This window comes from Mixophyes fleayi, chromosome 5 (genome assembly GCF_038048845.1).
Source record: "Mixophyes fleayi isolate aMixFle1 chromosome 5, aMixFle1.hap1, whole genome shotgun sequence".
NCBI classification, from domain to species: Eukaryota; Metazoa; Chordata; class Amphibia; order Anura; family Limnodynastidae; genus Mixophyes; species Mixophyes fleayi.
The window spans coordinates 176,966,956-176,992,040 of record NC_134406.1 but is presented as its reverse complement, the minus strand read 5'-3'; the positions used below and the strand labels follow the sequence as shown (position 1 = coordinate 176,992,040).

At 37.2% G+C, this 25,085-nt stretch overlaps 1 protein-coding gene across 3 annotated transcripts in view; it reads right to left on the bottom strand.

Annotated features, from left to right (window-relative positions):
- Positions 1 to 25,085, bottom strand: part of HIVEP1 (HIVEP zinc finger 1) — a 182,190-nt gene that overhangs the window by 28,898 nt on the left and 128,207 nt on the right. For all 3 annotated transcript variants that reach the window (XM_075213076.1, XM_075213075.1, XM_075213077.1), the window contains 2 exons: positions 12,963 to 13,016; positions 1,820 to 7,545 (listed from right to left, as the gene is read on the bottom strand). In XM_075213076.1, the coding sequence (XP_075069177.1) occupies positions 1,820 to 7,545; positions 12,963 to 13,016 (5,780 nt within the window). The remainder of the gene's footprint in view (positions 1 to 1,819; positions 7,546 to 12,962; positions 13,017 to 25,085) is intronic.

The following is a 25,085-nucleotide window of genomic DNA, read 5'->3' as shown; positions in this document are numbered from 1 at the left end:
GTAATTGAGTGACTTTTTTGTAGAAGAATGGTGCTGCATCCTGCCTATACAATTCCAGACATTGGTAATACCAATGCCATGGTGCATACAGATCATAGAGTGGTTGACATTTGTGAACAGACCAGACTTCCAGAGCTGCAAGGCTCATCCAGAATGTTTGATTATGGAACACATAAGGATTCCTAACAGTTAAAGATCTTATAGAAGAAATCCCTATGAAATCAATGTACAACATTTACAAAAGAAACCAAACTGGTGAAGTAAATCGACCAAAGAAGTTCTATTGCCTCCATGCATACATCTATCCAGATAAAAATTAGACAATGACTTTCCTACTACCCTGTTTAATACACCTGAGGATTGGTTGACGCCAAGGTTACTTTTTGAGGTTCAACAAAAGCCTTCCAGATTGTGATGAATATATTGGACACTAAAAGAAATATCTGTTTCCTGGAAAGAAACAACAAAGCTAAGGCTTCTACAAAGAGTAACAAAATGATGAACCCAACTTCAGCATGGTCCAACACAAAATGTACATGTTATGACTGTATGGAGCAAACATTATGGAAATGTCTGCAGACTTGTAGGTCTCCACTCTATCAAGCTACATGTAGTGCTTAGACACCAATGGATGGAGGAAATCAAAACAATTTGTGTAGGCAAATTAGGAGATGCCATTACAGAAACTTGAGTACTCAAGGATGTCAGAATATTATTCAACTGGGTTGACAGAAAATAATTTATTATATATTAAGCAACATATTTTAATTTATATTGCTTAATCTCCTGTTTCCTGGTCCATTCTGCCAGATCCTGGTGAGACAGGGCTGACACAGGGATATAGCTAGATCTATGACCTGTGCAAACTACGGACCTGTGTGAAGAAATGGACCCTCTGTGCTTCTGGAATTGGTTCTGTTGGGAGTCTATTGGCCCTCTTGATTTTTTATCAAACGACCGTACAATGGTACTTGGGACTCCACTGAAATAGGACCACAGGTCCCACCCCAAAAAAAAATCTTACCAAGAGACTGGTAATTAACAAACACGCAATGTCATAACAAAAGATGGCTAAAAGAGAATGAATAGAACAAAAACAACCCAAAGACAGTGGTGCCCAATACAAGACTATTCTTTGGACATTTGCCATGGTACTTTTCATAACAGAAAGGAAATGGAATTGGAACCTTCCCTATGACTACATTGAATAGTAACATGGCTATGCCTATTAATTGGTCTGGTGTATGAATCTGCATGGACAAACTCCTCCAAGTGCTCTCAAAAGTGTCATTTTGGCTCAGACTTTAATAATACCATCCACAATGTATAATGTGTTTACAGCAAGCTGTGGTTTATGGCCATTTGTATTGGAAAGTCTACAAAAGGTGCACACATGTGCCTCTTTAGCAATTTATATTTTTGGTGTGTACAAGTAATGTACAACACAGGATTAACAAGGTGCCTCTGTGCTGCTCACAACTGTGTAGTACAAAAAAGGAACCTTACATAACAAAAGGCATATTAATCTTAATTTAAACTTTACTAGCAGAAATACTAATTGTAAATAATATAGTTTGGTCAGGTCTGCATATAAACATACATTGATTGACAGGTCCCAGATTCTTGTATGACCATTTACTTGTACATTCCCCCGAACGTCAAAAATTGTCAGCCCAACAAAGAAGTCCATAACAGTAAAACATATGTTTTAATGAGTTCTCAGATACCTGCTGTTTGTCTCCACCAATTTATGCATGCCCTCACAAGTCATATAATCTCCCACAATTAGAAAGCATATTTTTAATGCATAAACAATTACCTTTTTTGCATTGTTTTTCCATTTGCTCGAATATACCACAATGTCACTCTTTGATTGTGAGGTTTTCACCAATGTAAAGATGAACTTCTCACACTTCTGTTTAGAATTCAGCAGAGAAAGTGCCACTTTGGTGGGTAAACAAAGTGGATTTGGGTTATTAGAACTAACGGTCCAGGAAGCATAGGCAGAAGTCTTTTGGTCATGCTGAGGAAGGGGCATGGGCTTTCGCTTCAAAAGGTAACACCATGTAAAACTCGTTGAAGTCTTGAGACTTGGAAAGGATAATCGATGCATGTCACCTGCATTAACCACAGATATTGCTGCTCCAAGTTTTACTTGACCTTGAATATGAACGGTTTTAGCAGTAAGAGGGGACAGTCTCTCTTGACTATTGTATGCAGACATTAAAGAACATGTCTGAGTGTTTACAGGAGAAGGTTCTGGTGACATTCTTACAGTGGGACATAGTGGTTCTGGAGATTTGTTTCTTTCATATTCTACTACCTCTTTCTCATCAGAAGCTGATGAGGAATGGTTGGTCAGCTGTGCTCTACAAGAATGATTTTCAGGACTATATTTCTCTGGGGAAACATTGTATTCTAAGCTTTCGCCTGGATCTGTAGTGCAGTACTGTCTTACTAGCATTGGCTTTCTTTGTTTTCCAGGTTCTATAGTCTTCAAACCCAACAAATGTACTTGTTGACTACTAGTATTGCATGCAGCTCCGCTTTCATCTTTAACACGCTTTTGTTGTTTTTCCATTGCAATATCAAGGCTGTTTGCAGGTGATAGCATTCGCTTACTTGAGGCAGAAGTCTCTTGCTGAGGAACAAGGCCAGTTACGGACACCTTTTGCAGTATAGATCGTGGAAGACTATTTTTCACAGAGTTTGGCAGAGGCCTGCTGGGCTCCTCTTGAGACTTTGGTAATGGGTCTCTAGTAGCTGTGACAGGGACTGAATTTGCTTTGCAAACAATCTGATTTCCTTGATCTTGTGTCACTAAAATCTCAGGGAGAGATGAAAGTGCAGAAAACCCATAATATAAAGAGTTGCTATAGTTATGTACTGGCACAACTACTGAATGAGAGGTTTGATAATTATTATATAATTTGTGTTGCTTTTGTGCAGCTGTACAAATATTGGACATACTATCTGTAACATCAGCCTTTAAATTTCTAGATGTGCTACTAAGGATATTGTCGGCAGAACAACTACTTGGCAAAATTATAGTAATAGGTTTAGTAGAACTGAATTGGTTCTCTTGGATTTTTTGACATTCTAGTTGATATTTTGGAGCAAACATAGCTTTATTTTCATACTTATTTTTGGGCACATTTTTCTCTATATCTTCTCCTTTTGTTGTATTTTTCATACTAGAAGGGAAATCACTGTTAAATAAGGTGGTGGTAGTTATGTTTACTGAAACTGTACTGTCAGTAAGCTGAATATTTGCAAACTTTGAATTTTCAACTGAAAAGGGTTGGTCAGTTACAGGTCTTTGTCTTGTGATCTCTGTAGGGCATAAGTTAACTTCTGTCAAAGATCGGTTTATAGCATGTAAACTTTGCTGTGACAACACAGAATTTTCTGACTGAAGAATTTTGGATTTAGCTGTGCAAACACTGGTTTCTGAAATATTTAAAGATATTTGTTTAACAAGGGGCCCTCTCCTCCTTTCTAACAGAGGAACATGTCCACTATGTGTGCTACAGGCAAGAGATGATCTTGAAGTCATTGTATTAGTAGGTGACATAGATCTTGATCGAGACATACTTCCACAGTCAAAAGATTTACTTCTAGAGTCCATGACATCCATAGAAGGTTGTGTACAGTTTATTTGCTCTGAGGCAGCTCTTCTCATTTCCCTAGGAACACCAAATGCATTTAAACCAGTTGGGATTGTAAGAAACTCAGGTTTGTTTATGGTATTAGTTTTTGAGAAACCGTCAGACATTGAAAATTCTTCTTTTTCAAATGAAGCTGAAAAACTTGAAGCACGGGATAAACTGCTCTCACGACTCAAGCTTCTTGAAAGTGATGACTCAAAACTTGATTCAGCAGATGAGTTGTCAAGGTCAGCCAGCCGAATCCGTTTCTTTTTCGGAGGAAGTTTTTCTGTCGGTAGACTGGAAAGGCTTCCACTGCGCTGTGGCCAAGTAAACTTTTCTTGCAGTTCTTGATCACTTATTTGAATCTCTGGATCTTTATCTGGTTCTTCTGTAACCAAGATCTCTGGAACCTGAATATTATGTTGCCGTATAAGACGAGATTGTGAGATTGTAGTTCTTTCTGTAAGTACCCCAAGCTGGCTTTCTTGGACCTCCGTTTTAGATACTTCAACTGATCCACTTGATGAACTTTGAGAAGCAAAAGGAGATCTTTCTTCATGAATGATACCAACTACATTCAAAGGACTCTTCACATTACTTTTTTGAAGTTCATATAATGGTACATGTAAAACTTTTTCAACTGAATCTGCTTTCTCAAATGAATTGGGCCTGCTCAATGAATTTGTATGCTGAATTACAGATATTCCAGTCCCCTGACATTTCAGTTCAACCTTTTCCTTTGAAACCAAGTTTGTGTTTTTCTCCACTAAAGGTATCTTAATATCAGTACTATTTTCAGTGCCCCGTGATACTAACTGCATTTGAGGACTTAGTGTTGAAATAGTACATGATTGTGAACCCAATATTGTAATAGTGGATGAAGTTTTTACACTGGCTAAACTCTTAAGAGGTTCCTTATTTTCGGGAACAGGATGGCATTCACTTTGTTGAGGTTCGTCGTCATCACCAACACTTTTCATCTTTCTCCGTTTCCTTATTAAAAGAGGCTGTTCCAAAGTTCCTGTCGAACTAGCAACTCTGTAATGAAGAATTTGAGGTTGAGAGCTGCTTAATGGTGTGCTATGTTCTGTTTCACGAGTCACTGTTTTGCTCTTTGGTCCATGCAATTCAGAACAGTAAAACTTCTTATGATTTTCAAAGTTTTCTAACTTCCTATATCTGTTTCTACATGTTTCACATTCAAACATCGTGCCTCGGCCTTGATGTGTTTTTTTAATCTTGTCTAAACTAGACCCTTGCGCAAAAGATTTACTTCTAGGCAGCAACACATCCTGTAAAGATTTGTTTGCCGGATAACTTTCATCAACTGACCGTGCAGGTCCTAGGCCACAGGGTTCGTTGGCTGAGGAATCTTCAACGGCAGCTTGCCTAACAAGTGTGCGAGGATGAACCGCTTGATTAGGTGTAGATGGACCTGAAACAAACACATCATCATAAAGTGAACCTATTTTCTCATCAAATGATTGACTGCCTCTAAGAGGATGAGAGGCTGGAATTACTGGGGGAATGGCTGAATACCCTGTTGTGGGCATTGAATTGCTTCTGGTAATTGGCAAACAGTCAATAGAAGGATATTGTGATGGAACAGAAAGAAAGAAAACTTGCTTGGATTTTTCGGTTGGTGTGAATGGGGACTTTGGTATGTCAGAACTAGAGCTAGTGCGCCTTCCTACAGGTTTCAGGTCAAATTGGAAGGAATCCTTAAATATGTAAGACTTTGGTGAATCTATGCTGCCTCTTCTAGACAATGAAGTTCGCCTTGGCTTTACACTGTCTAGTTGCTTGTCATCAAATACTGCTTCATTGTCTGATATTAATTTTGAAATGCGTTCTTCAAGAGTTTTTGTTCCCAATGGTGGGCGCATTATCCCTGTCGCTATAGGTGGTTTTTCAACACACGAATGTCCCATAATTGTCCCGGTTACACCTGTATGTGACAGAGAGCTTGCATTTTTTAGGAAGTCTTTTTCAGAGGAGGGCAAAAGTTTTATGAAAGGGGAGGGTGAGGCCATTGCTTGATCTGCACTCTCTGACCGGGAGAAATAACCAGAGTCAGTGCTCCCTAAGCTTCTAGGGCTCAAAAGACATTTGCTCTGCTGCTCTTGGGCACAATCGGTAGCTTGTTGCCTCTGCAGCTGTGCATGAGCATTTAAATTCGTTGGCAGTTTACTTTCAACATGATTTAGTTCACACATGTTATGAGAGGATTGCTCTACTTCACTTAATGAACACATTCGCAAGACATTTGAAGACTTATTTTTTATTTTTAGATCTGTCATTTGTGCTATGAAATGCTCAGAAGTAGACTCTAAGACTTTTGGACTATCAGCTCTTAAAGGAGAAACATTAACTGGATAAACAACAACTTTTGGCAATCCTGTTGGTTTTGCTTCTGTATGTTTATCATGCACAGAATTGTCTTGCAACATAGCGACAGGGCTATTGGAGGAAGACCTTCTTCCTTCTTGTGTTAAGGTGTCAGTCTCTGATGCCATTTTTACAGTTTCTGGGAATTCCAGACTAGGAACATTTTGATCCTCTTGTCTTTCTTCTGATGTATACTCCTCATCACTTTCTCCACTTTCGTCTACATCTGAACTAATAAAAAGTGCTTTATCTGAATCCTGTGGAAGAAGCATACCTCCTGAATCTGGCCGCAAGCCTAGTCCAAGCTTAATGGCATGTGCGTGAGACTTTTTGTGCTTGTACAGATTACTTTTTGTTTTGAATGAAAATCCACATGTCACACAAGGGTATGGACGCTCTCCAGTATGTGAGCGAATGTGCTTTAGGAGGACGCTGGGTTTTGCACAAGCCCTGTTACAATACTCACAAATATATTTACCTTGCTTTTTAGGTTTTTGATCCTTTAAAACAATATTGCACATTTGCTCCCCAGTAAAAAGTGAAGCCACTTGGGCTACACTATATGTGGAGTTTAAAGTCAGATTTGAAGGATTAGATAAAGGAGAATTTCCTGGCAACGAAAGAACCTGAGTTACTGAAGAAGATGAAGAATTAACTATTGAAGACGTTACAGCTACATGGTAAACTTGTTGGTTTTTAATAACATCTAGAGCGCTAGAGTAAGTGGGACAAGTAGGAGGTTGCTGCTTTTGACATTGTTCTTCCTCACTACCTGTATGGACCTGGGTATGCGGGCTACCTTTTGCTGATGTGCAAGGCTGACCACTTTGAGCACTACGATGGTAATGGAAATATTTAGCACTTGATTCCCGTTGAGAAGACGATGACGAACTTGAATTTTCAGTATATGTTACTGAGGGTGCTGGAATCTTCTGCCCTTGTTTTTCAGTTTGGGTACCACAAGGAGCCCGGGATTGGTTCAAAGTGTTGAGCTCTGGCTCCATAGCTTTCAATAAAACATCAAATGCTGAATTTGCACATGAATACTGCTTACTGGTATTTTCACATTTCATATTTACACTTTTCTGATTGCTTGGTATATAACTGGAAGTAGAACTTTCCTTCGATAAAGTCATTTTGCCACCAAAATCATAACCTATGCTTCTCCCGTTGCATAAGTCTGGTGGAACGGACAGATTTTTTGCCTGCATTGAAATGCCAGACTTCACAGATCGAGCAGTGACCTCAGCACTTGTCCCTTTGCTTTGCTTGGTGTTTTGCTTTCGGATTTGAATTGGCAAAAGGTCCTTATCTTTTGAGTGACCAGATCCTGAAGAAGTAGTGCTGGGAGAAGTGTAGACTTCTATATCATGTCTTTGCTTCTCCTTAGAAACATTCCTTAGTGGTGACTTCGGTATTTTCTTTAAGTGATTTTCTATTACAATTTTTTTCCTCTTAACACCTTTAACGTTATCAGAGCAACCTCGGGAACCAACAGCAACAATTTCTGCAAGTTGAGAAAAAAAAGTTACTGTTTGTAAAAGATTTTGCCAGCAAATAACTGTTAAAACTTTAGGCAAGAAAATAGATATCTGGTTGTTTTTTTTTCTCAAGTTGGCTTTATGAGATTTGTAACAAAGAATTAGGTGAAGATTCAATTGCAGGTGATGTGCTACATTGCCAGCCATTATGGTAGGAATATCTGCTCAATTTTCTGCACATCTCTACAGGGTGCAAGGAAAAATGAGCAGAGACTCCTGTCATAACATCAGCAACATGTGTCTCCATGAACATTCCAGAGACACAAGTCACACTGAATTGAATCTTTCCCCAAGAGTAAAAACAAAAAGAAAATAATATGTGTTTTAAACTAATAGTATACACAACCCCCTTTCAGAAGCATCATAAAACAGAAAGCACACTATGGGCCTGAGTCATAATATAGCATTTACATGAGAGACTGATGCAAGCAAATTGCAGATTGGTTTCAATGGATAAGGGCAAATTTTGGACCTAAATGAAATATTAGTAAAATGGCCTACTGTGTATATGAGTGATTTGTGCTTTGTATTATACATACAGGGCCTGAGTCATTAAGGAGAGTAAAGCAAAAAAAAGAAAAAGAAGTAACTTTGCACGTTGGCAAAACCATGTTGCATTGGAGGGGGAGGTAAATTTAAAATGTGGGGACAGATTTATAGTTGGGATGAGACATGTCCTAGATCAAATTTTAATTTCAGTGTAAAAATAAAGCAGATGCTCCCCATGGCCGGTCCCATAATGGGCTACTTTGGGCCGTGTCACCTGCATTTTTTTCCCTTTAAAATGTTCCTAATATGCTGCTGAGTTGATTCTTACCCCCTGGGCTAAAAGCAGCCAGTATTTTCCTTACATGCAAAATAATAAACTAATTTGCATCCCTTGCATTGTAACATGGTTTGTCCAGGATCAAATGTATTCCCTTTTTTGCCTTGCTCTCCTTAATGACTCAGGCCCTATGTGTCACCATACCATTTAATGCTTATCAAATACCTAGGATACATATATTTCATTGTATTGACAAATAACACATGTTCGTATATAATAACGATTAGGAACCATAAATAAAACCTGAATGAATAAACAGACACTTGTTAGATGGTTGCATTATAATAAATACAGCAATTCTGTACAACTTTTACAAGGTCAACACCAACAGTACATGGAAGAGAATAGTTGAATTTATTCTAGGTTAATGTATCAAATTGGTTGAAATCAGTGATTAATACTAATGTGCTCCTTTGGTGTAATCCAAACAACACTGTTGGCTGCCTGAGAGTTTAGGTTTGAAAACCATTAATCTACCATCAAGGACCAGATTAAAACAGAAAGATGTAGCCCATGCAATGGAAAAGATACTTCAGTATGTGCTAATTAGATGGGTAAATTCTCTGCTGCTCTAATTTTTTTTTTTCCTCACAGACACACAATACATTTTTTTGAACCCATCCTCCATCCGTACGCTGCCCACCTCATTTATGAGGCCCTTAAAAATATGACAAGCAGGGGCAGAGCTCTCCAGGGAACAAGAGGATCATAGATCAGCTATTGGTAGGGTATCTGGCCTCCTGGCTTACTCATTAATCAGATAACCAAATCCCTGGAATTTCAGGGCAGGCGGCTCCTCCATTTTAGGTGCTCCCATATAAATAACAAGTACCGATACTTCTAAGTATGTACACTTTTCCGTCATAAAGCTCCGATGGACACCACTCAAATGTCAAATGAGGCCTGTGTATAAATTTGTTGATTTGATCTTTATTCAATATATCCACATATTAAGCTCAACAAACCAAAGAGAGGAGGAATAGAGTACCATAATGAAACCAAAATAAGTAAAAAAAAAAAGCAAATCAGCTAAGGAATATATAAAGAAGAGATTTGATTTCTGGTTGATTTTGGAAAGGCACGAGTAATATGGCAAAGGGGACATTTAAAGACAGGAGATGTTGTTAGAGATGAGCGAGTGATGAGAAAAGTGAAATAAATAACAAAAATAGCTAGTGAAAGAGAAGAGACTTAAGATCATTAAGCTGAATGGAGACCTGTGGAATAAAGTCTAATTTTGTCTTGGTGTTTGTCAATCTGTTTGATTGGTGTCCACAAGGAAAATCATTATTTACATCAGTAAGGTAAGTGGAAACAACCCAAAAGTGAAAACCCATTAACAACTTCCAAGTCACAAAAATATATTCCAGAGATATTGCTTTCTCACTCTTGCCGATTCTTTAAAAAGATCCCATGAATATGGTGATGTAGATTTCACAGCAGACCTAGCCTAACATAGGACATGTGAATTAATTAAAACTAGCTTTAAAGTTTAGTTCTTTCATAGGCAAGGATATATGCCTAAACTTGAGTTTTACTGTATGCACTTAAAGTTTCTAGATTAAAGTCCATTCCTATGGGTTAATGTATAATTGCCTTTAAACTATAACATAATATGGAATACTTCAAAGGGGACCAATCTAGATCAAATATGTGACTTTGAAAATGGTGATGATGGGACTTTCAATATGGCCTCAATTGAGCAGTTATCTAAGGCACTGTACTCCACCCAAATCACAATTTAACAGCCATCATTGCATACAGAATTTAAAGTCTCGTCTCTTGGTATTGAGAACAACAAGATTCTTCTAGCTGGTAGAATTACATATAAATTTGATGCCCACCCCCTTCCATAAATAAAGACACAGCCAACCAAAAAAGTTTTAAAAACATGATTGCAATAAAATAGAAGGAGCTGGGAAAGCAGGAAGGAAAGAATGCAATAGTCTAGTATAGACAACAAAGAACTAAATGCTTGCAGGAATTATGTATCCATTATAAAACACCACCAGCACATTTTATGTGGAGCATCTGCATGAAATGGCATATTGTGCATTCTAAATACATACAATAAAATCCACAATAAAAAGCTAAACAGGGACTCTAACATTGAGGGTTGGAAATAAATTTGATCATAAAAGTCATACATAATGAATTGTTTATACACAAACACGTCAGTAGATTTTTAGACTGTCACTAGACCTTCTTTCTGTGGGAGTTTATCCATGAGTTACTAATTACTTATTTTTTGCTTATATGTGGATATCTTTTATGAAACTAAAACAAATTATTAAAATAGAAAGACAATAGAGTCTTATTTGCTTCCTACCAGAAACATATTAGCATAAACTATACTATCTACCTAAACTGCTTAGATCAATAAAGAAAAATATTCTGTATTAAAAAACAGCATTCTGTATTCAAATGAGAAATGTCATTTTTGTGGAAATACAATGCAGCTAATTTGTCAGCAATGTCTATTTTGAAATATCCTTATTTTCACGATATCGGTAAACATTCCTTGAATGTAGGCACAATATTTTTATTGATCAGAATACTATTTCTGTAAGGGAAACTAGACCATTAATTTTAATTCATAAAACGGCATCCTAATGGAGAAGCTTTGCATTTTTCTTCTGTTACATTAAAGGAAAAGCAGATTGCTAAGCAAGCAGATACAAAAGCAATATTCAATGTATACACACAAAGAAAATATAAGCATGCTCTGTGATTTCAGTGTATTATGTAACGTTCCAAAGCCATATTATATATTTATGCAATAAATAGAAAATACCTGTTCTGCTCAGGTTCAGATTCCTTCACGAATTCTCAGTGCTTCCAGTACTAGCTTACTCAAACCCACGCATTATTATAACAGCTACCTTCTTCCTTACCAATGCTCCCATCTCTTGTTCGTTTTTTAATGAATCTCAGCATTGAACATAATGAAACAGAGCAATAAACAGCTGCACTAAACTACAAACAAAGAAGCTGTTGTTTAAAAGAATAGGTTTGTGGTATAATAAGCAAATAGGGGAAAAAAAAGTCTTTAAACACAAATATCACAAAAATACAACACACTGAAAAAAAAAACCCCATGGCAATGTATAGCAGCTGCTTCCATTTTTTTTATTTTGTTATTTTTGTAAGTCGTGTAGAAGATGAAATATGTTCCTTTTGGTACTAAATCATACGGTGAACAAATAATCCAAAAAATTAAGCATGAAGATGCAGGTGCATTAAACTCAATGTGCATTTCAAAGGCAAAATAGGACAAGTAATTCACTTTTGTGTAGAAGATTTGGGCAAAAATGCTATAGAACTTGCAGTATACGGTTATCCAGCGCTTGCAACATTGAATTATAGTTTCTCATACAGAAAATATGTACAGAATAATGATCCAAAGCATGCAAGCATATATATATATATATATATATATATATATATATATATATATATATATATATATATATATATATATATATATATATATATATATTATTTACATTACAGGGACATGTTCTATTTAAAGCAAGTAATTCATATTGCATATAACATTTATTTTATTGAGTATATGATGGCAAGGCAACATTTTTTGAATTATTATTTTACACTACATTTGAAATCTTCAGATTATTGAACATTATGTGTAAATTATCTTAGCCATTAGCCACAGACTCCTTCTGAACAGCAGTTCTCCCAGATGGACCAATAACGTAAAGAGACAGGTTGGCTGCCGCTTCCAGATTAATATAGGTTAATACAATGGTTGGCCCATAGATTGAGTTTTGCTTTGTTTATTTTCTATTGATTAATTCAGGGGCCAGCTCCTCTGTGAAAACATCACAAAATTTTGGAACTATGTGGGGGGGCATGTGTAGAGGGGCCTTTCCTGTTCGAAGAGGGCTTGAAGAACGGCACCCCAGAGCACCTTTTTGTGTTTTAGAGTACTTTTTTGAAGCATTGGTGGTATCTGAGAGCACTTGTCCAGTGCTTTCAAGAAATTGCTAAATTATTAAAATGAATAATATAAAAACAACAAGAACAAAAGTAAAAAAAAAAGAACACACAAAAAAAAGTAATTCGTTGGTTTTAGTCTAAGCAAATATATTGGTAAAACACTCCATAACGTAAACATATAAAACAGCGCTTTTTTCAAATCGCCTATATCCGGGCGAAAATGTCTTGACAGGCAAGTTTTGCCTGTCAAGACATTGCCATTTAAATACATTCAACCACATATGTTAGTTGTTAGGAGGTAAAAATAATGTAGCATCTGGGTATAGCAATATTTGGGTTCTATGAAATAACTAGTGTAATTAGTGTACCCATACGTTTCAAGTTTGTCTGTTCCACAAGCTTTGTACATTCATATCTGACGCTAAGCTGTTGCACTATGTTTGATTATGTGGATGTCCAGGGACCAAATAATAATAACCTGCATGTCATTTCATAGGTTTGTATGTGTATTTGTACATAAAATATTAGACTTATCATTTTACAAATTTAAACAGATAAAAAAAATCAACGGGAAAAGAAAATATGGCAAAATATTACCTTTTTGTGGTTCTTCTGGACTAGACAGCTTTTTTTGTGCTTCCTCTATTTTATCTACAATAAAGCAAAAGTATTAAATGTTAAATTTAAGGCTGCAAAGTACTGGGAAAAATAATATTGGCAAAACATGACAAGATATAGACACATACATTTAAACAAATAAGGAAATAGTAACTGGCACATGGTTATTAAGCTTAAAACTCTCCATAAACGAAACGTTCGAGCTGAAGGTTTGTAAATCAGCAAGGGTAAAAGGAAGCGTCAACACTAGTATTTCATTGCTGTAGGCCATCATTTCAAACAAATCTTGTAATTGACTATTTATAAGGGACACACTTTATAGCAGCGGTGGACAACAGGCAGCCCTCCTAGCCTTCACCTGAGTACCCGGAGGAAACCCACGCAAACACGGGGAGAACATACAAACTCCACACAGATAAGGCCATGGTCGGGAATTGAACTCATAACCCCAGTGCTGTAAGGCAGAAGTGCTAACCACTACACCACCGTGCTGCCCAATATGTCTGAAAAACAGGACCCATTCTTTCCAATGTCACCATACCCATCCATGTTTTTACTAGTCTTTGGGAAAGTACATACAATACATATATATGCAATGTATGTGTATTGCAGTGACTTCCCAATGCTAACAAAAATGCATATTTCACTTGCGGTTTTATTAGCGTTAAAAAATGCAAATGTTGTGACAGTGGTTACCTGGCTAATGTGTGCACAAAGGATAATGTTTTTACCATAGTGACCAGTATTGAACTCCTGGCAGATAAATTGTAAGTTTGAAAATTGTAGTACAACAAATACACAGAAATTATATTTTGCATAACTTTATAATTGACTCTATTTTATTTATTTCTACCAAAGTTAAATTGTTTATCTTGCTATAATGTTCCTGAAGGAATGAAGATTCCATTTCTACATTTCATTTCTTACATTCAGGGTGCACATTTTATCCAGACTCCAAAGATTTTCAAATGATTAGAGATGGTCTTAAACATGTGATCAAGAGTAGCCAGTAGGTGGCAGTCCAGTGAGTAGTTGATTGTAAGTAGTTTTCTCAAAAACAGCATTAAGCTGGATAGACTTACTGTAAACTCAAGTGTATCAAATTTCTATAGCACATTAAATACCAATATGTACCAATAATTTTTCACAGTAATACTAAACTGTACACAATCTGTATGTTCATCTGTAAATAAATGCAGGTAATACTGCAAAGTTTACTGAATTACTTACAGCGTGTAGATATAAAGATAAATATATGTTAATATATGTTTTGCTAAATTTCTGTAAGCAAATATTTTTGCTCTGCATTTACACTATTCTCAAAGTAGATCAGAGATTAGGGTGTCTTCACCCTAAACTAAGCTGTTCTGGAACGGATAATGTTAAAAAATGTAATTGTTTGGGAAAGTCTGTTGTGCAGGGGGACATGGATTAGCAATGTTTTTATTAGATTAAATTTACACGTAGAGCTCCATGCTAATGCAGATTACTAAAGTGCCCTTATCATCATGACTTAACATTTTCTGATCTAATCATTATAAAAAATAAACTTGTGTTTCACGCTTACTACTTGTCCCAAAAATGGTTTATCTTTTACGCTACAAATCCTGTTTCACTCCTTTTCTAACTATACACCTTGTGTAAAACCAATGACTGCTGTCTACAAATATAGGAGTCGTCATATAACATTTGCATTTTCACAGTGTAAAATATTAGACCTCTGTGATTTGAGAAGACAATTTAAAAGCCAAATACACAACCAGTACTGTATACCACAGTCACCTACATATCTTTAGTTTAGTTTTAAATACCCAATACAATACTATAAGCTGATAACAGATCCACATTCAAGATTTTGTCCCCTATAGAAGTAGGCCTTTTATCAATACCTAACAAAAAGTACGTCTAATTGTCTACTAGCCCAAGAGTCTCTCCAAACAATCATCAATATATGAGGGTGTGTGTATACCGAAGTGCATGTAAGAAAAAGAGGGTTTCCCTTACTTAGCTCAACTAACTGCGGTCAAGTAAAGTTGTGAAGACAAACTCTGAAAATTGCTAGATTCATGACAGGATTGAGTTATATAACTCACATGTATTCAAAAATATTAAGCTGCAGAAATCCGTCACACCTCACAAAAACCCATCTGGCATCAGCACTGAACAAAACAAAAAAACCTTTCTATTTGGCAAATCAGACTGTCCTTAGGTGACTGCAAAATAAACACCAACCGATAGATTCTCATACTCATTTAATATTCAAGAATCTGTAATTACTTAGCAGGGAACTTTTTAAATATAAAGTGCTGTCAGTTTTTAAATAAGTGATGTTATGTTTTAAGAATGCAGTGGAATAGCAAAAATATTTTTGTGGCAAAGGGGAATGTTGATTTAATAGCAATCAACCTGTCTCTAAACAATGTGGGAATGTATATAAAACAAAGCAGTACCATAAGAAAAAAAAAAAACAAGGATAACTTTTCTCTCACACCTACTACAGTTAATATTCTTACACGTCTAACATGAGACGGACTGGATTAAGACCCCATTAGCCCCCGTCCCCCTACATCTCTTCTAATCTGTCCATGTCAAAATGCCTTTCCCATGACATTCCCTGACTCCTTTACACCATACCACTCTATTTACAATACTTACCCCTAAACATTATTTCTCCTGTTTCCTCCTCTTATTCAACATGACCCATATATAGCTATAAAAGTATAGTCCTTCAAACAGCTAGCATTCCGCCCACTCATGCACCCCCCCCCCCCCACACACACATAAGCATAGAACTCTCTCGCTGCCCTCATCCAATGCACAGAAACAGTGTCACTTACAAATAAAAGAGAAAAAAATTCCCTGCTGCCCCTGTTGCATTTGGACATCATCATATTCCCAAAGAGAACTCACCAGCCCCATTTCATAATTATGCCTCCTTCAACCCAACAAGCCCTGACATTAAAGTAACATAAATCACATTTAACAAAACAGGCCCATTTCCCCCTCAACGAGCCCCAATCTCAACTTGATAGCCTTCACATTTAATAAATCAATCTACTTCCCCCCATAAGCTCAAACATTAAAATAGCCCCACATTAATCAATAATAAAGATCCTGAATTGCATTAACAGCCCCTAAAATATTGTAATAGCATCTCTAACCCCACATTACATTAATAGCCCCAACATTTAATAAAGAACCACGTCATAACTAATTCACTTGCCAACATAACATTAATAACCAACTCCCATGTAAGTTTAATACCCCTCCACAACAGCCCCCACTTAACATTAATAATCCATCGCCACATAACATTAATATCCAATACACCAATACCCACATACGATTCCAACACATAAGATTATTACCCCTCACACATATTACTACCAGCAACATCCACACATATGAACTCTGCCAACACAGTTGCCTATTCTTGAAAAACTGTAGGTGACAAAATTGTATGCAGAGAGGAGGCAAGAATGAGTCTACACATTCACACATGAGGAATATAGTGTTTTAGTATTAGTGACAGGCAGAGAGTGTAACTGCTCAAGGCCTAACAGCCACCTGTTCAGCACCAGCAAAAACACAATTGTTATTCCGCTACCTTATGTATCATGATGAGTATTACACACTTCTTAGATTGTAAGCTCATTTGGGAATGGGCATATTTACCCTCTGTTTCATGTCATTGCATGTAATGTATTTGTGTCATGTCATGATCCCCTCAATGTACAGTGCTGTGTAACATATCAGAGCGAAGGTGAAGAAGAAGAAGAAGAAGAAGGCGAACAAGAAGATTGTGCTATGCTGACTCTATCCCTTAGAGAAGATTACAAACAACTGAAATCGTGTTGATCATTTCTGAAGTTGAGGAATAAAAGCAATAAAGCACCGTCAGCAAAGTGGCACAGTATTAAGAATTGCTGCACCGCAGTGCTGGGGCCTATTCCGACCAGGGCGCACTCTGTACGCAGTTTATACGTTCTGCTTGTGCTTGTGTTGATTCCTTACAGGGGCTCTGGCTTACTCCTACAGTCCAAAAACGTAATGGCAGGTTAATGTTAGTGTGTTAAGAGAATTTATACTAACCTCCATGGGGGCAGAAATTGATGTGACTGGTTAATCAATTCTCTGTAATGTGCTGCATTGTATATTGGTGCATTCTAAGCAAAGATTAATAAATCATTGCTCAGATTATTTTAACCACAAAGATCAAAGGAAATTTGGAGTGCTGTACCAACAAGTTTATTGGTCGTTTGCGGACCACAAAATAAATATAAACTACTGATGCCTGCAGAAAGTTAATCTGTAACAGAGTAGTTGCAATAATGGACAATGTCACACACACTAATATATATATATATATATATATATATATATATATATATATATATATCTCTATCTATATCTCCATAGATAAGTAAAAGTATGCAATGCTAAACTGTACACTAAATGCACATACATACTAACTATATCTTCCTGAGATGTGGATAAATCTCATAATAAATAGCAGGCAGCATAATTATTAAATATATGTAAAAAAGAGGACAAAATGTAATATTACAGACCATATATTGCATTACAGTGTGTTATTTCCTCTGCTGTGACGGTAAGGTATTGCCTCAGTAAAGATCCTATAATCTCACTCTAGCTCCTAAGCACAAAATATGGAAAAAAATAACTGACACAGTACTAGCACGTAGCATAGGTTCTCCTCTACTACAGTCGACAGGATTACAATCATATTATAAATATATGCAGGGCAGGAGCGAGCACTGTATTTCTTACTGCTGAAATATCTTAGAAAGAAAAATGTGTAAAGTGGCATTATCGGAAAGGTCTGGCCTATACAACATGGCTAGCTGCCACATCTATTGTGATGACACAAAGGAGCAGAACTGAAGAAAGTAAGGACTGACAGTGCTGTATTATATTTCCACACCTGGTAAAGGCTGGTGCAGTAGTGCTTATGTGCAAAGCATATGAGGTCACCCTGTGTGCACACAGATTAGTACTGAATATACTGCAAGCAGTCATGCTGATGCTAATCTCATTGCAAAGCCTAGACAGCCACTTAATGGTTTTTTTTTTTCAGAGCAGCTCTTCTAGCCAACAGAGGATGCTGGATTCTAGGAAATACGAATGAGTCACCCTTCTAAATTATTTTCCCCTTAAATTATTAGTCCAGAAAATAGCAATTGCAGCAAAAATGAAGATTTAGTAAATTCCTGAAGTGCATTTGTATTGGGCTGCAAAGTTATGAGAAAGGTCAAACAGCAGCTAACTACTCTGCTTCTGATATGAACGAGGTCATAGGAAAATAATTTACACGCTTGTTTCTTTGTGCCAAACTGGGCACACAAACACCACACATAAAAGTGCTCTACATATTTCTGAACATGCAAGTGCACTAGCATCCCTCATCACTGCTGGCCAGTCCTGAACTAATAGTATTATTATTGTATAGTGCACCCATATCATGCAGCACAGTACAGAGAATATTTATCATTCACACCAGTCCCTGTCCCATTGGAGCTGACAGTTAGAATTCACTAATACCACTTTCATACTGCCGCCCCGGCAATATCCCAAGTTGTTAACCCGGGATATTGCCGGGGCACAGGGCAGTATAGATAAGAAGATTCCTGGGTCGGGCGGGTTCATACTGCACCTGCCCGACCCGGGTTTTAGAAGAAAAAAAAAGTGTAAAAAAATGTTTTAATTAAAAAAAAAATACATAACAAATGTTTACTTAACTTATTTTCAGCCAGCGGTGTCTCCGGTGCGTTGCCGGCTGTCAGGGGGACCTCTGGGTACTAAATTGACGTCATTTCTAGTCCGTTAGAAATTACGTCATTCTAGTACCCAGAGGTCCCCCTGACAGCCGGCAACGCACCGGAGACACCGCTGGCTGAAAATAAGTTAAGTAAACATTTGTTATGTATTTTTTATTAATTAAAATCATTTTTTTTACTTTGCCATTTTTTTTTTTTACAGTATGAAAGGTGAGACCCGGGAATTACACGGGTTGCACCATTCATACTGCAGGCGAGCGGGGTCCAACCCGGGAATTACCCCTTGCAAAATCCCGGGTCTAAGTCCCGGGATTTTAGACCCAGGATTTTGTGGTTGGACTATTCATACTGCACCAAGACCCGGGTTTTTCAGCGTGCCTCTGCAAAAACCCGGGTTTTTGGTGCAGTATGAATGGGGTATAATACACACTAGGTTCATTTTAGTCACCAACCAATTAACCTTTCAGTATGTTTTTGGGCTTTGGGAGGAACCTGGAGCAACTGGGAGAAAACCCAAGCAAACACGGGGAGAACATACAAACTCTACACACATAGGGCCCTGGTTGGAATCAAACCTATGACCACAGCACTGTGAAGCTGCATTACTAACCACTGTGTGACAATGCTGCCCCAACATTTATTCCTGTAAACTTTGGTGAACTGTAGTATTTACAGCATTTACCGAGCTCTGGCTCCCCATCCCCTTGCGGCTGTGATCTATGCTATCACAGCAGAGCCTTCTCTCTTGCATAATGTTTATGCAAATACTGTTCTTCAATGAAAAAATGTGTGTTACAGACTTACTGGACAGCAATATGCAGTGTTGCCAACATCCCCTGCTAATTAAGGACATTTAATACGTACAGGTTCTGAGGCTGATCGGAGCAGGTTTTAAATAACAGAACATGTAGGATTTACATATGTCAATAATCAGAGTGAGAAGTTGGCAATCCTGGCAATAAAAGGCAATCCATACTTAGTTTCTTTGGACCTAATTTCTGACATCTCTACAAGACCAACTGATGTTAGGCTAAACACATTCTTGGACTAGTTTCAAAACAATGATGTCAGTTTTATATGCCTCAGATGTAACATGCACTATGAGCATGCATTTAATCATATCTATATTCTATAATAGTTTTAAAAGAGAAAGTAAATTACATCCAATAGCTGCATTTTCATTTCTCTGCTTAGCTAGTTACTTGTGGGTGTGTTCAGCTAAAGGCAACCTTAATTCTCACCCAACTCTAAGTATTTAGATAAAAATACATAAAAAACACTAGACTAGACCATACTTGCCAACTCTCGGAAACAAGTTTCCAGGAGAGGAGGCGTGACTGGAGGGCGGGACGAGGCCAAACGTGTCATTTTGGTCCCGCCCCCCGCAAAAACGTAATTTACGTCGCGGGGCCAAAATGACACGATTGGCCTTGTCCCGCCCTCCAAAATGGCGTCAATCACTGAGAATCGCGTGAAATCCAGGATGCGGGAGAAATGCCATTCCTGGAGAGTTGGCAAGTATGGACTAGACCAAAAAGTTAAAATGAAGCCTTACCCCATTCATATGCATGAACAGACAAATAACTTTTGCATCCCTTAGTCAGCACAAATACAATCTTAAAAAGTGCTTTTGTGGACTTGTGGAGACAGGCATACGCCTTGGATTGACACATTTCCCATCACCTGGTGGCTGGGGACCAGTGACTGAGAAGGAAAGCAGAAAAGTGAGCTCAGCCATAGCACTAACGACAAGTAAAAACTGCTGAAATTGGGAATCCCATTGCACTAGAAATCCCACCGTGGCAGGAGCATAACATATGTGCAGATAGAGCAGATTGGAGGCCAGCCTCCTGCGAAACATCACTCCACAAGAAGACCGGTGTGCAAAATACAAATATTTAATTCGCTTATATCCAAGTATCAGAGCTTATTGCAAACGTTAAGTCCTCATGTTCTGCTAAAGCAGAGCATGAGAACCATGAGATGTGTTATTGATGATACCAATTTTTTGTGCCTTAACCCCATCACCACTGAGGATATTCTCACCCCTGTCCTGAGCTTATTTTGGAGCTTTTTGGGCTGGTCACATTTCAATATCAATATCAGTCATTTGTTTATGTAGTACCAACACAAATTATTCCTTGTTTCTTTTCATTAGTCTTTGAAGTTTCAGAAAATACCATTTATTTGCTTATACCTCTTGATAAGAGGCGGTATTGCCAGAATGTGAACAGAAAACAGGATTCTACATACGTTTTCATAATAAAATATTAACTTGAGAATGGTCGTGATTTTTTTTTTTGCTAGTTTGCACATGAATGAAATGCATAGAATTTGTAGGAATAACATGGGCAGCCCATTTCTAAAAATAAGAAAACCTACTGTATCAATTGAGGGTAACCCTGACTTTGTTGAAACCACTGGACTTCTTAACACTTTTTGCAGTGTAGGATGTTGTGATCAACAGGAACATTATTTTAAAGAAGACACTATCCTCTTATAAATAAGGGGTCCTCATAGCTTCTAAGAGCCCTTACCACATGCCTTGGCTGCTTAGCATTTTCTGCACTGTAGGGTGCTATTGTCTGGTGATCAACGTGTGACCACCAAACAATAACTAAGGGGCCACATATGCACCACTGCAGATAGAGGCCACAATGTTATAAACAGAGATAGAAATAGTTATTGTCCCTAGTGTATCCACTTGGTAGGGAATATAGATTGTAAGCTCCACCGGAAATGATGTGAATGATTATTCTCTGCAGGCGCCATATAAATAACTATTAATAAATAGAATAGTTGTTTAGATTATGCGGTGTCAAGCCAATAACCACAATGGTCACAGTTATCTGCTAGCACACTACAGTTGCATACTTTTTGTGTTCACTACATTTCACATTAGAACCCCATATTGTAGGAGTGGTTCCATTACGTATTTATGGCCAGTAGGTACATCAGTTTGCATACTGCACACTATTGCTTTGCCTTATTTATACATTTATAATATCCATTAAATGCACTGTATTGCTTTTTCCCCATTTAACACTTGTGATGTTCATTGTGCCACAGGTGGAACAGACAGGGGCTTTCCCAGGTAACCTTAAAAAGGTGAAGAACACATTCATTCCCTGTGAAAGTCCATTTAAGACTGATCCAAGTGGAGACACTAAAGACAAAAAATCATAAGTGAATCTACAGTCTGTGCAGAAAGCGCCTCATTTAGAGAATGGTGGCTTTAGCAAATTCAAACATACACCTAAAAATTCACAAAAATGGGACTTGTGTGTATGTTGAGTCACATATTTCACAAGATATGTCAAACCCAAAACACAGCAATATTTCTATGTCAAGCCTAAAAATGCATATACTGCTGCCTAACGAAAAACGAGGTGCGGCTTCACCGTGTTATAAATGCAAAAGTCGCATACGCAATTAAAATATAATGTAATGAGGATCAAATGCAAAAGAGATAATAAAAATAGTGCCTTTACAGTGTTATTTCAATTTTTTTATATAAAATGTAGTAGAATACAAATATGCTAATATCTGTTGCTTACCACTTTCTAAATCCAATAGGAATCTTCTCTCATGCAGTTATCCCAAATAGCCAATAAGAAATCAGAATAGAGGGCCTCAACATAATATCTAACAGCATCACTAATGAGCTGCAGGAGTCGAAACACAAACTGAAAAAGCGGCTAGATATTGCTTCTGGTATAGTCAGCATCACATATCTTTACAACAGGTATTCAGTACAGAACTTGAGCATAATCCCGCTCATATTCAAATCCGAGTGGATCTCCGAGATGTATTTTGGTTTGAATCTGGGTGTAAAGTATGTTCTGCCTAAACGTTACTGGCCTATGATAAACACAATAGAATTGAGGATATACACCTGCATGTGTGCAACATAAATTCATATCAGAATGCATGCAAAATAAAGTTTTGGGAAATACATGAACTCTTAATATAATAATAATAATAAATAATAATTATGTGTTTTAAAAAAACATTGTGTTTTTCACATTAAATACATAAATCAGGATGTTCATAATGTATACTACACATACAATGAGTTTTTAGTCTCTTACTTGCATACACATTTGCCTTGCTATCTAGTGGCACACATGTGTAGTTTTCCAAACAAAGACTATGCCGTACCAGTCACTACTATCAGTCGGCACATACACCTGCCCTGTAGCGGGTGCAAATGATACGGTTAAAAGAAGCGCGCTTAAGAGAAATCCAAGTCTTTAATCAGCCGCTTCCTCTGAACTCCCTTGCTTTTGTGTGCAGATATGATATTGCATGCAATTGCATTCAATGGCATAAGTTCCATATTGGAGTATGCGCAGAGTGAATTCACACAAGATATGTAATGCAAATAGACTAATGTCCCAAAATTAATCAGGCCTGTTGAAGTCGTATAATTGGATGAACGAAAGTATATTGGTTTAATATTGGTTTGCCGTGCGTATTGCACGGTAAAATACACACGCACACACTCGCATTACAACAGTTAGTTATATAATTTCATATTGGTTCTGTTACACTGTAATTCAGGAGCAGATAGTATTCGGTTTATTATTAGTCTATATATATATATATATATAGTGATTATATGTACATTGTAGTGTTATTAAAGGTTTAGGTAATAGGAAAGGTGTCATGCCTGATATCATATTGAAGCCCTAATCATCAGCAGCTGTCCGGTGCAGTCGGCGAAGAGATCGCACATTGCATACTTTAGTTATTGATATTAGAGAGTAAACCTTTGTATGATACTGGCTATGAAAAGGAGCAGACCCCCTGGAGAGAAGACCCCCACCTTTGGATTCCTTAGATTGAATCAACCTATTACCTGTCTGGCCTGGACCCACCCAACGTCTGGACCTATAGAAACAATCTACGTCATCTCTATTGTTTACAATGAAACACTGACTGTATATATATTAGCTGCATCTCACTGGGGCCTCAGTCAACTCTGACACAATATTCTATACAGAATATTGTCCATCGGGTCCCGTGGGTGCGCAGCGTGCGCAAGCGATTGCATTGGTATGTACTTATCTTTTGGTATTGGCTGTGCTGTACTGTACTTTATCATAATATAATAATGTATTGAATTGTTGACTATTTACATCTGCTAAAATAAATTACTTTGTGCTTTGGACACACATTCAATTGATTGGGCAATGCTTATTTTAAAACGATAAAATTACTTTAATAGGCCTTATATTTCAAGGGTACACTGCCATATTTATCTTCTCCAAACAAGGGCAGAGGGGTAGAAAGGCGAACACAAATATGCAAAAAAAGAAAAGTTCAGTAAATGACAAAAACAAAATGTAACCATAATTTTACCAGTTCATTTAGTGCACTCTGCAACACATAACAGCTTTGTATTATGTCCATTTAGCAGGTTATCTAACAATGCATATTGTTTATGGCTTGCTTTGTTTCTAGCAACCTATGATCACAAAATGCATCCTTTGGCTGGGAAATCTCTGCATCTGCAGATCAGCTGCTGCTATGACAGGCTGTCAAGGAACATCTAATAAAAGAGACAGCTGTGACTCCTAAGCATTGTCCTTAAGCCCTAGAATTCCAGATATGTCACAAGCAAACAACAATCCTGATTCTGATATTCAGAGATAAGCCTTAGAGACATCTATAGCAGCAGCACAAAAGTTGCCAGTTTCTATGAAGTCATTTAATTTTTTATAGTACTTAAACTTAAAATCACAATGCAGAGATCTCTACTAAATTTACAATACACATGAATAGTTTTTTTTTTCTTTTGGCATCTAAATGTAAAGTAAAATAAATAAAAAACAAATGTAACCATATCTTGTGGAAAATCTAGACTGTTTAAGACCATAACTAATGTGCTAAAATGTTGTGAATACAGTCATAGTTTTTACTTGTCCAAGAGTGTATTTCAAACTAATTTAATAAGTGTAAGCGGGTATGGGCTTTTTACTCCTCTAAGTAAAATACTTAAAACACCTGGGTGAACGGCTTATATTTTTGCACTGATACACAGGCAAATATTTGCAAAGCGACCTGGTACATTCTAGTAACTCTACCACATAAAGTAACTGTACATCTACTGAGAATCTTATACAATTTCCAGCTCTTCCTGCATGGGAAAGACCAGCGAAGTGCATATATGTGTAACTACTATGTAGCTACCTCCAAATTAACTCTATGGAGTTCTTCTGGTCAACAGAGGTTCATTATATTTTCTAACTGAGTGTTGAATCCTTCCTTTGTAAATTTCCCATGCATGTGAATGAGAAGT